The sequence below is a fragment of the Sinocyclocheilus rhinocerous genome, unplaced genomic scaffold, assembly GCF_001515625.1.
Source record: "Sinocyclocheilus rhinocerous isolate Xijiao unplaced genomic scaffold, SAMN03320098_v1.1 scaffold1238, whole genome shotgun sequence".
NCBI classification, from domain to species: domain Eukaryota; kingdom Metazoa; phylum Chordata; class Actinopteri; order Cypriniformes; family Cyprinidae; genus Sinocyclocheilus; species Sinocyclocheilus rhinocerous.
The window spans coordinates 1,360,960-1,373,638 of record NW_015662954.1 but is presented as its reverse complement, the minus strand read 5'-3'; the positions used below and the strand labels follow the sequence as shown (position 1 = coordinate 1,373,638).

The 12,679-nt window shown below is 34.7% G+C and overlaps 1 protein-coding gene across 1 annotated transcript in view; it reads left to right on the top strand.

Annotated features, from left to right (window-relative positions):
• The window catches only part of polrmt (polymerase (RNA) mitochondrial (DNA directed)), a 53,411-nt gene extending 43,507 nt beyond the window's left edge, over positions 1–9,904 (top strand). The window contains exons 16-20 of the mRNA XM_016538774.1: positions 1,965–2,063; positions 4,010–4,082; positions 4,855–4,946; positions 6,761–6,834; positions 9,719–9,904. Of these exons, the coding sequence (XP_016394260.1) occupies positions 1,965–2,063; positions 4,010–4,082; positions 4,855–4,946; positions 6,761–6,834; positions 9,719–9,768 (388 nt within the window). The 3' untranslated portion in view covers positions 9,769–9,904. The remainder of the gene's footprint in view (positions 1–1,964; positions 2,064–4,009; positions 4,083–4,854; positions 4,947–6,760; positions 6,835–9,718) is intronic.
• The last annotated feature ends 2,775 nt before the right edge of the window (positions 9,905–12,679 follow it).

Sequence of the window (12,679 nt, the reverse complement as noted above, 5' to 3'; positions counted from 1 at the left end):
AATGTTCAATCCGTACGCAAGCATCTGCTGTTTTAATACCATCACCTCATTTCAATCCTTGCAGAGCTTTACTCAGGCTTGGCTAATACCACTTGGAGGAGACTCAGATGGGAGTTATCTTGCTGACCTTCCTCCAAAAGCTGCAAGGACATGATTAAAAACCACTTATGACGGGCCTCACTTGTATTTCTCTATCTCTGCCTGTCATAGACAACCATACAAGTACGGACTATCACAGGAATCGCATTAGCAGAAGCCGGGGTGCCGAAAAGGGATCTCCTGTTTCTCTAAGATGGCCAAAAACGCTCGCGGCTAGACTGACAGCCGCCACTGTGATAATACATTGCTCTCAGGCTTTGAGAAATGGCCTTGGGTGTCCATGCAGACCAAGCTGAAGGGCCGTTCTTCAGATATGTACTTCTGATGCCAATGTACCAGATGTCAGTTACTCTTCTAGGTGGTGAAAGAAATCTCAACCTTATCCAATAGAAGCGCTCTAATTTCCCAGAGGACAGTCTCCAGGTGGGATGCAGCTGAAGAAGCTTGTTCGAGACCAGCTAAAAGAGAAGACCTGACTGGAGTTTCACAAAGACCACGAACTGATTCAAAGATCCTTCATGTGCTCTAATTAGAGGCTGAATAGACCTTCATTAATGAGGAGACTTGAATAAATGATGAAATTATGAGGGTGGCAGCAGCTCTCTTGTGGCCAGTGACCTAAAGCCCTCGCTGAATTCCCAGAAATTATCTCCAGCACAATGTCGCTCTGTGAAGCCTAAAGATTGTAGATAGGTAGTTCTTGATAGCTTCAGTACTTAGTTTGTATAAAATGTACATTACCATTCAACGGTTTAGTTAGTTAGTTAGTTTTTTAAAATAAGAATGTATGTTATGTGGTGTACTTTAAAGGGATAGTTCATAAAAAAAATTTAATTCTGTCATTATTACTCACCCTCATGTCGTTCCAAACCCGCAAGACCTTCGTTCATCTTCAGAACACAAATTAAGATATTTTTGATGAAATCCGAGAGCTTTCTGACCCTGCATAGACAGCAACGCAACTACCATGTTCAAGGCCAATAAAGGTAGTAAGGACATCGTTAAAATAGTCCATGTGACATCAATGGTTCAACCGTAATTTTATGATGCTGCGAAAATAATTTTTGTGCGCAAAGAAAACGCAAATAAAGACTATTCAAAGATTTCTTCTCTCCTGGGGCAGTCTTCTCTGTGTGCTCACGAAAGTACCACAACGCTCTCGTGAACGCTCGTCGAAGACTGGCACAGAAGAGAAGAAATTGTTGAATAAAGTCGTTATTTTTGTTTTCATTGCGCACAAAAAGTATTCTCGTAGCTTCATAACTACGGTTGAACCACTGATGTCACATGGACTATTTTAACGATGTCCTTACTATCTTTCTGGGCCTTAAACATGGTAGTAACCTTGCTGTCTATGCAGGGTCAGAGAGCTCTCGGATTTCATCAAAATATCTTAATTTGTGTTCTGAAGATGAACCAAGGTCTTACGGGATTGGAACGACATGAAGGGGAGTAATTAATGACAGAATTTTCATTTTGGGGTGAGCTATCCCTTTAACCCCACAGGCTAAGGAATGGGAATCACTTCATAAAACCCATGATGAAATTTGAGAGTATCTGACCTGAAGTATCACTATTTTTATTCTGAACTATTTAGCCTGATATGGAGCAGTATAATGAAATATCTTCAGCCATAATAAGCACACACATTATTCTTTACTCTTTACTGGTTCAGCAGGTGCTCTATGTTCATTGTGTGTCTCTGTCTTGGATGGTAATTAAGACTGACCTACCTGTTCAGTGATGTATGGCTCCTGGCGCTACAGGTGTATGTATTGCCCAGCGAGAAGATGGCGACGCCGGCCTTAATTACCCAAGTGTGCTTCGTACCAAGACTAAGCTTGTTCTTCTCGTGCCTTTTTTAGGAAACCAGACAGCATGAAGCAGAAAAACGCCTTCCCTCCTAATTTTATCCACTCTCTGGACTCCACTCACATGATGCTGACATCACTGCATTGTTACAGGTGATGAGCTGACTGTTTTTTACATCCCACACTCAAACAGGCTTTTAACACTGGGTTATGTGTTTAGACTTAACAACAAACCACCAATCATATACTTAAGAGTTTACCTCATTAAATATTCATACGTTTGGTACAGTCACAGTTTTTCATGCTCTGTATTTTGTTTCAAAATGACGATTGTAGTGTTAGCCAACATAACTGGAGAAATTAAGAGACTGTATTGTTTGTTTTTGCTTCTTCAGGCCATATTATATCTCATAAACATGCAAATAAGCACATTAACCTGAATCTCAAGATTTGAAGAATGTGAAACAGAAAACCAAGAGTTTGTTCATCCAGGATTAAGAATAGAGAGCGACCAATATTACCTTCTTATGACATATATGATACAAATTATATTTCGTTTTACATGTTTTTGTTCAATATGCAGATCTGATTTGAATGTTTTTAATACTTTTTGTGACATAAAATGATTAGTAGACCAGGGCCCGTATTTACAAAACATTTTATGTTACCACTAAAATAGCAGTAAAAGTTTTTAGCTAAGAGTTTTCTCTTAAAACCTATTCACAAAGCTGCTGAGACAAACTTTTACTAAGGAATAGAGAGAAGTCAAAGGGCGGGGTTGACCTCGTTGCTATGGATGATGTCAGCATGCTTATTAACTATGCACACAGTGATTGGCTGATAGTCTCTGTCAGAGATTTATTCATGGAAATATTGTAGACCACAATGTTATGTTGCCATATTCAAATAAAGGTTTAAAAATAAAAAAATGTTAATTGCCACATTCAAATAAAGATTTTAAAATGCAGGCTAAGTGTCACTAATTAAACAAGTATATGTTCAGCTTTTTGTCAGCCTCTTACATGTATGCTTCTCAAAAACAGTTAGCGGATATGCATATAAACAGGTTTTAATTAACAGAGTAGAATAATCATGGCTGATAGTAATGCATGCAAACGTGTAAAAAAAAAACTAAAAGTCATACCTTTTTAAAAGGTCATTATCATCAAATGTTTCTAAAATGTTTACGTTCAGAAGCAGATTGCCGGCAACAGCCATTTTAGGAATAGTTTGTGGTTCGGTCTTAGTGACTTAGGAGTCCTCTTCACTACTCCTAACTTTTCACAGATTTAGGAGCTAGTTTTAACGCTAAAACGCTTTGTGAAATACTCTTAGAGCGAAAATTTAGGAGTTCTAAATTTAGGACTGACACGCCCATTATTTTTAAGATTTTCTTAATGAGCTACTTTTAGCCTTAAGATGTTTTGTGAATACGGGCCCAGAAATATATGTATAATGAATAATAATATGTACATGTACATGTACATATAATATAATGTAATATAATAATGTTATTATAATTGATGATAATATATAAATAATGATAATAATAATACATATAAACATTTTATTATTATTGATAATAACAATATTAATATTAGTAATACAAATGAAAATCATATTTTAATAAAAATATTTTATAATAAAATAAAAAATATTTGTAATGCATATATGTAATAATAATACATCTTATAATATACATAAATTATATGAACAAGTCATTATTATTAATACCAACAATAATAGTATTAATATTGTATAATAGTAAGTTATTCATAATTCTTATATTTATTATTATTAATAATAATAATAATATATTAATCACACTTCAACAATAACACATTGGTTTTATTATTATTAATAATAATGCTATTTGTATTAATATTTATAACAATAAAGTGTTCCAGGTATTTAATAATTACTAGTACATAATACATAAAAATAAACTAATACATTACTAATACATAAATAATTAATAATACATTTTATAATCTAAATATATTATATGAACAATAATATTCATTATTTTTGTAGTTATTTGTTGTTGGGGTTTTTTTTTATGTGGTATGTACATTTTCCTGTTTTCTTCAAACATGCAGGGCTGGTCTGACGTTTGTGTCCGTCCATGACTGTTATTGGACCCATGCTGTGACGGTGGACATCATGAACAGGGTGTGTAAGGAACGGAGCGTTCACTGATGAATATTTTTCAATGCATATTCTTTCAACGGGAATGACTAAGCGGCCCAACCATGTCAGCTCAACGGCCAGATGTTTGCATGCTGAGTTCACCATATGTTCAATAACCAACCCTGTCAGGATGGGTTATTTTGTTATTGAATGGCCATACCGCTCATCCTCTCAACTGAAGCATTTTTTGGAAAGCTGCCATTAACTAGACTTATCTTCAAATACAAAAAAAAAGCTTATTTACTTTAGCGTTTAATTTCATTTACCTCAGCTGATTCCTTTCAAAGATCTGTTTTAGAACTAATTTTTCTCTTGCTTTGATTAAAAAAAAAAGGAATAATTCTCCCAAAAATGAAAGTTATGTCACCATTTACTCACCATCATGTTGTTTCACTGGCTTTACTTACTTAACAGTCACCTTCATTAGATAAGCTTAACCTCCATGTGACACTTGCGATGAACTTCTGAAGCTTAATAACTCCATCTATTCTCTCAAACCATATTCATCTGTCTGAATTGAGACTCTTTTTGGACTTTTATCTTTTCCCATCCTTCTCTCCTTCTGTGAGTGGTCTATTGTCTGCGAGTCTTTCCCTGACATGCTTTGTGACCACAGATTCCTCTTAAAATGGGAAAGTTCAAATAGAAGAGAGGTGAAACGTCTGAGGGAAAGGGGAAGCGAGAGGGAGATAGCATTGAAGTCGTCACATTAGTGTGCATAATGATTGACTGAGTGCTCTTTGTCGCTCCTCAGATGTGTCGTGAGCAGTTTGTGGCTCTGCACAGTCAGCCCATTCTAAAGGAGCTGTCCGGGTTTCTTCTAAAGAAATATTGCAGCAGGCCACCGTAAGTCCCATTGCACATTTCCAGTTTTTAACGACTAAATGGTATTTAACTATTATAATTAGTAGTTAGATACTAAACTGCTAACTACTTGGGATGTACTTAAGGAAAAATGATACACTCTAAAAACTGAAATAAATAGGTTGTAATTGTTTGTAAATATCAAATATTGAGAGATAAACAATTATTTCATGTTAAGGCCGATAACCGATAAATGACTAATATTATGCTACTTTCTTTAAAAAAGAAAGAGAGAAAATTAACACTTAAAAAAGGAAATAAAGAGGCCAATAAGGTCAATAAAACTGATAAAAGACTGATATTATAAATGTGGTATTTTCTTTTTAATAAACACTGAAATCTATGAAATAAATAGCTTGTATGCTGCAAGTAAACATGGAATAGGCAGAAACCATTAAATATCCAATATCACATGATACTGATACATTTAAAAAATAGTAATTAACCACTTAAATGCTAACTAATGGAGTACTGATATTGAAAATATGGCATTGTACACCAATAATTACGGTATCTTTCTGTTTATGGCCAATAACCGATACATGGCCGATATTACAAATCTACGTATAATCCTTAAAGAAAATTCATACACACTTAAACAGTGTGTATAAATACTTTGTGTTTAGAATTAAATATCAAATATTGGCAGATCAATCATAATTTCCACATTAAGGCAGATAACCGATAAATGCTTAGATACTAAAAGTGAATTTGTAATAGGCAAATACAATTAAATATCGACTGAAAAATATTCAGTATCCGGTCATACAGATACGTTTAAAAAAAATTATTTAACCACTTAAATGCCATCTAAATGTGTACTGATATTGAAAATTATAGTGTCTTCCTGTTTATGGCCAGTAACCGATAAATGGTCGATATTACAAATATATAGTGCTTAAAGAAAATTCATACACACTTAAACAGTGTGTATAAATACTTTGTGTTTAGAATTCAATATCAAATATTGGCAGATAAATGGTAATTTCCATATTATGGTAGATAACCGATAAATAATTTTGGAAACTAAAAGTGAATTTGTAAAACAATGAAACCATGAAATATCCACTATCAGGTGATACTAATAAATAAACAAATAGTTAGTATTTAACCACTAAACCGCTAACTACTAGAAAACTGATATTAATATTCAGCCAATACCAATAATTATAGTATCTTTCTGTTTATGGCCAATAATCAATGGCCGACATTACAAATCTGTACTACCTAAAGAAAACTGATAACACACTAAAAATGTATAAATAATATGTATAAATAGTTTGTATTTAGAAATAAAGATCAGGTAAGACTGATAACCGATAAATTGCTAAAATTATAAATCTGTGTTACATTATTTTTTCTTTTCTTTAATAAAAAATAAATACATAAACACTTAAACTAAGGCCAATAACTGATAAATGGTTGATATTATAAATCTATTCTGCTTTCATTAAAAAGGGACGAAAATATTATATTAAAAGCTAAAATCAATATTTTTTTATGCTACAAGTGAATTAAAAATCTCTGGAAATAATTAAATGTCCAATTTTGGCCAATGAATATTCAAAATCGGCCTATAGATAGACAGGAAATAGACAGGAGCAAATAAATATTCAAAAACCACCAATATCGTCTGATATGCTGCCTATATATTGTGCATCCCTACAAACAACAACCATTTTTTCAAATCATCATTTTTGAAAACGCGTAAAGTTGTCTTTTCATGTTTTCTCGGTTATCTAATGCTTTGTCATAATGTGGTTCAGTTCAATTGAGTCCAGTTTTCACTCTCACAGGGTTGTATCCAAGCCAAAGAAGTTTGAAGAGCACTTTAAGATGGCACAGCTTTTGGCCAGTGTTCCTCAAACAGGTGAGTTAAACCCTGAGCACTGCAGCCGTCACTTTCGGACACACAGTCGGGCGGCTCGACCTCATCCGATTGACAGCTTGTCTGGTTTAAGGCAGCTTTTTACCGTTGCATAACGTCGCACCATCTCGCAGAACCGCACATGTGATTTTATGTTCATCAGCGAGATAGATTTCATTAAACTGACGACAGTTAATTCTGTCAACTGGTTAATCTGTTTACGTAACACGGGCCGGAAGGAAACGCACTGGACAACATGGGCACATTTACAGCAGAATCACACACATCTGGCACATCAAATCGCTGATTCAGCAGAGACAATATTGAGGGGGCGCTTTTACAACATGTTTAATAGCTCAGCGTCAATGAAAACTAGCAATAAGATGATTCATTCGCCGTGTAACAGTGATACACTCACTGATTTTATTTCTGTAATATTATTTCTATAGTTTTAATAAGCGTGCTACTGGAGTCACGCTCAGTATTCTTCCAGGACTCCTCCATATTTTCACTAATGAAATTGTCTGCCTGAGGAGTGTGTGTCCGTCCATGTGTGTCCCATAGGCCTGATTTCCTCTGCTCTGTTCTTCAGAACAAGGTGACATCTTGTGCACAAGCAAGCAGACCACCCACAATCGTTTGCACGTGTTTTATCTAAATTAATACCTCTTGTGGGATTCGTTTCATGTACTCAAGAACAAATGAAATTGATTAGAGTTGAATGGATTGATTAGAGTGGCATGGTATTGTTTGATATGTCTGAAATTTTTAGTATTCATTGATTTGGGGTTCTACATTTCTTTAAAATTAATTGCAGTTGCTAATGTGCACAGCAGCACTTTTTTGGTGGATCTCATAAAATCCTGTCAAAAAATGTCTGGGTCATATTTTGTTTTATTTTAAGAAAAGAAAATCAATTATTTTGCAAGGAAATGCATTTTGTTTTCTCCATTTTTGGCAATTTCATGACAGCTACGTTTGAAAATAATTGTGTTTTCAACACTAATAATAAAAAATGTTTCTTGATCACCAAATCTGCAAAATTTCAGCTTTGCTATTACAGGAATAAATGACTTTAATTACCTTTAATTAAAAAAGGAAATAAATAAACACTATAAACTATAAGGCCAATAACCAATAGATGGTTGATATTATAAAAACTATTCTGCTTTTGTTAAAAAAGTACAACTCGGTTTGCTTCCAAACGAAGTTAGTGCTGTCAAACGATTAATCGCATCCAAAATAAACGTTTTTGTTTACATGATATATGGGTGTGTACTGTGTATATTTATTATGTATAAATAAATACACACACATACAGCATATATTTTGAAAATATGTACATGTATTTACATGTATATATTTATATTCATATAATTTATACTATATTATAAATATAATTAATATATAAATATAACATCTTTTTCTTAAATATATACATGCATGTGCATGTATTTATATAAACATAATAAATATACACAGTACACACATATATCATGTAAAAAAAAACTTATTTTGGATGCGATTAATCGCGATTAATCGTTTGACAGCACTAAAACGAACTCTGGTGCGGTTCGAATGAAATATGAATGCAACACAAACCAAATACTTCTAAACAAACCAAAAACAGGATGTAATGACAAGATGTGACGCTATGCAACATGATTTGACGATGCGGAATGAGTGTGTATCCAAAACAAAATTAAGTTAAGTTAAAAACGGTACGTTTTGTCACGGAATATACATCATTCAACCCATATGACTATGCCTTTAGGTTCGGTATCTTTAGGTTCTCTGTCAAAAATTCCTGTTTGAACAGTAAGCAGACCAGGACCAAATGTATCGTTTTCTTTTTTGGTCCAGACCAAACGAACCAAGAAAACCGGACTACAAGTGTGAACACACCCTAAAAGCTAAAATCTATATTTTGTATGCTACAAGTGAATTAAAAATCTCTGGAAATAATTAAATGTCAATTTTTGGCCAATGGATATTCAAAATCAGCGTCTAGGGATGAACTGATGTTGAAATTCTGCCGATACCAATAATTATTTTTATGTTGTAGCTGATCACTGAAATGCTAAACTATTAATACGCAAAACTTCAGCTTTGCCATCACAGGAATAAATTACATTTCAAAATATATTAAAATAGAAAATGGTTGTTTTAAATAATGTAATAATAATATTTTACAGTATTGCTGTTTTGATGTATCTTTGATCAAATAAATGCAGCTTTGGGTCAGCATAAAAAACAATCAAATGTTAAAGTGTATTTGTAATTTATATATGTACATTTATGCTGACGTTGTTTGGTCACAGTATTTTTTCACTTAAATTTTACAGTAGTTTTTTTGTGCGTTAGGCAAAATGTAGTTCCATTTTTCAATTATATAAAAATGATGCATTAAATTGATCAGAAATGGCAGTAAAGACATTTATAATGCTGTTCTTTTGAACTTTTTATTCATCAAAGACTGAAATGTATCCCGTTTTACACAAAAATAATAAGCAGTGCAACTGTTCTCAAAACTGAAGTAATGGCTGCTAAAAAAAAAAATCAGCTTTGCCATCCAAGGAATAAATTGCGTTTCGAAATATATTAATATAGAAAACAGTTTTTTTAAACTAAAACAATATTTCACAATATTACTGTTTTTACTGTGTTTTTGATCAAATAAATGCAGCCTTGGTGAGCATAAGAGACTTAATCTAAATAGACTTCATATCAAAGCTAAATAATTACAAAATAAAATGTACTCCGGTATCTGACTCTTGTGTATACTGATGGTTTAAATGACTAAATGAGTGCTAAAATCAACTGTTCTGTTTTCATTGTTACATATTCCACCCTAAAAGACTGTAATCATGTACTGTCTCTCTTGTAGGTGATTTCGACCTGGAAAAAGTGAAAGAATCAGTGTATTTCTTCAGCTGAGGAGCGTATCGTGAGCTGACGGACAGCTTTCATCAGGAGGCTGAGAGCCCTCCACAGACCTCATCAAAACAGATTGCTGCTTTTTACTACATCGAAAAGTGTGCGTGACTGAGACTGGATTGGTTGATCTGGTAGATAAGTGAGTGTGCGTGAGCGAGTTTGTGTGTGTCTGTCTGTCTTGTCATATTATCATAAAGACATCACTTAAGCACTGAAGCAGAGTTCTGGTGGAGGCGAACAGCAGGAGTCGCCCTTGTGTGCGGGTGCGAGAGCATGGCTCTCCTCTCGGTATGGAGTGAGAACACTCTCTCGGCGGGGCTCTGATCTGCTCCTTCACTCCTGAGTGCTAACACGGGGCTGATTAACCACATGATTCTGGCTCTCATCGATTTCAAGGCAGCCCCGTCTGAAAGGCCCTCTCTGACATTTCCACTTGGACATGATTTACTCCCAGCATCCCCCCACAGCTGGCGGCTCTCGCATTCACAGCCAGCAAAGAAACGCGAGGATATTTATGATAATAGAGCACCTTTAGGAGTATTTTGGGAAAACTTTGGCTGACGTGTGACCTTGTGCCGTCCTTTTTTTGAAGGACTCGAGAGCACTTAAATGACTGTGTTTTATGATCAAAGACGTTTTGATCCGTTGGGTGCTTGTCGTAGAATGTACACATGGCATTCGGCGAGAAATAAAGTCGATATTTTTGCACTCTGGGTCTGCGAAAGGTTAATTGTTATTGAAATTTCAAGACCCAATAGCTTGCTTCAGCAGCTTTCTTTCTGTTTTCTGGATTTTGAAAGCGTTTTACTACAAAGGGCAATGCGAAACAAAAGCAATCCAATGCAAGGCTACGCTTAATTACACGAGAATTGACGTCAACAGACCTGCTCATTTCCTGACATCTCGAACAACCTCTGCGTGGGAAGTTGCCCTTACAATAATAATAGCTCATGGGCTTAAAGCTGTTTGCCGCCACATAATGTTTTAAGACACTTAGCGGCCAATGTTTCCTCAATTTACAGGAGAAAGAAATTCAACTTTATTCAATTTCAGTCCAGTTTGCAGTGCGATCGGATAAACACGTTTTTGAACAGCACAGCCACCAGTGCAATGCGATTCACAAACAGGTGACTCTTATGAAGTGAATCTTTTAAATAAAACACTCAGAAGAAACAATGATTCAAAGAGAATCCTTAGCTTAATAAATGATTAAATCTGTCAAGTGTTACAGAATGATCTGATTTGCTGATTCATTGAACTGCCAGTCAATTCATGCACAAAATGGTTTGTGTACTTACCAGAGTTGAGTTTGCAGTGTGATTTAGATAAACATGTCTTTCTACAGCACAAGCCAGCAGGCACAGGCCGTCAATATAACGTCAGTTGTACGTCGGACAGACGTTGCATTTTGGTTGAGAGTGAAAATCAGGTTGACGTCAGTATTTGACGCCAATTTGACATTGACTTAACGTTGGATTTTGGTTACACAACCTAAAAACAACGAATATCAACGTCAGCTGAGGTAGGTATTGGACATCAAATTAACATTGACATTGAATTTTGGTCACCCGACGTCGCAACCGAAATTTAACCAAATATCAACGTCTTATGACATTGTGTGCCTGCTGGGAACCACCAGTGTAATGTGATCTATAATTCGCTCAAAAATATTCACAAACCCTGTTTGAACCATTTAAACTCTTAGCTGAATTGTTTAAAAAAAAAATCCTTAAAACATTTAAAATCCTTAGCGGAATGAATCACTATCTGTCAGAGCAGTGATGAATCATCCTATTCTCTGATTCACTGAACCGCAAATCATTTCTTGCTTTACTTGAAATGAAGCAAGAAATGTTTTGTGTACTTAACCGAGTTGATTTTGACTCTTTTGAACTGATTCATTTAATGAATCACTCCAAAAGAACGCTCAGTTTGAATTTACTGCTAATCAGTCGAATTTGCATTGTAATTCAGATAAACGTCTTTCTAAAGCACAGTTACCAGTGTGATATGATTCACACACAAGTGACTCGTATGAACTGATTCTATTGATGAATTACTCAAAACTGTTTGAATCATTTAAACAGAATCCTTAGCTGAATCCTCTAAATCACTGAACCACAAGTCATTTCTTTCAGCCAAAGATTCTCGTCATTATCCAGATTTCACTGCAAAAGAATGGAGATTGCTCTCGAATCTAGTGATTGGATGAAACTCCACTTAATCATTCATAAGATGGCTCAAACTCTCTAGAAACTGTCTGAGAAGTCACTTAAAGCAATGACCAACAAGAGGAACGTCATTTTCTTAAAGGCGCGGCACTTTTATAATCATGTAAATCACTTTGCTAAACCATCATTGTAGACTACTGCATATAAATTGATGAATGAATACATAATAACCTACAATTTTATGCAACGGATATTTGCATCAATTGGAAGAACCACATTTGAAGCTGTTTAAAATGACCTATTTTTCTAATGAAGTAAACTTCATATTTCTGTTGCCACTTTTTTACGCTTGCTGCCATGCCCAACAGCATCCTACAATAAAATCAAAGCTTTTTGCTTTATTGGGTACCTGTAATAGGGCTAAAATAGACTACTTTCCCTTGTAAGACACGCATGGATGGACACGAGATGAGCAGATATCTTTTAGCCCAATAAATGAAGTGGCCATCTCAAAAGTTATGACTAAAATAGAGATAAAAGCCAGCTGGGTTTAGATGCAGTCGTTTAGATTAATTCATTATTATATCCCAGTTGATGTGGTTACTTCTTCTGCTCCTTATGTCCCAAACATTACTAATGGAACTGAAAGATGACTGCATGCCAGAAAAAAAAAAAAAAAAAATGTAATGCACTTCAGAATTGTGGGTTTTGTGTTTTTTCTTAGAATTTAAATCTTTTTC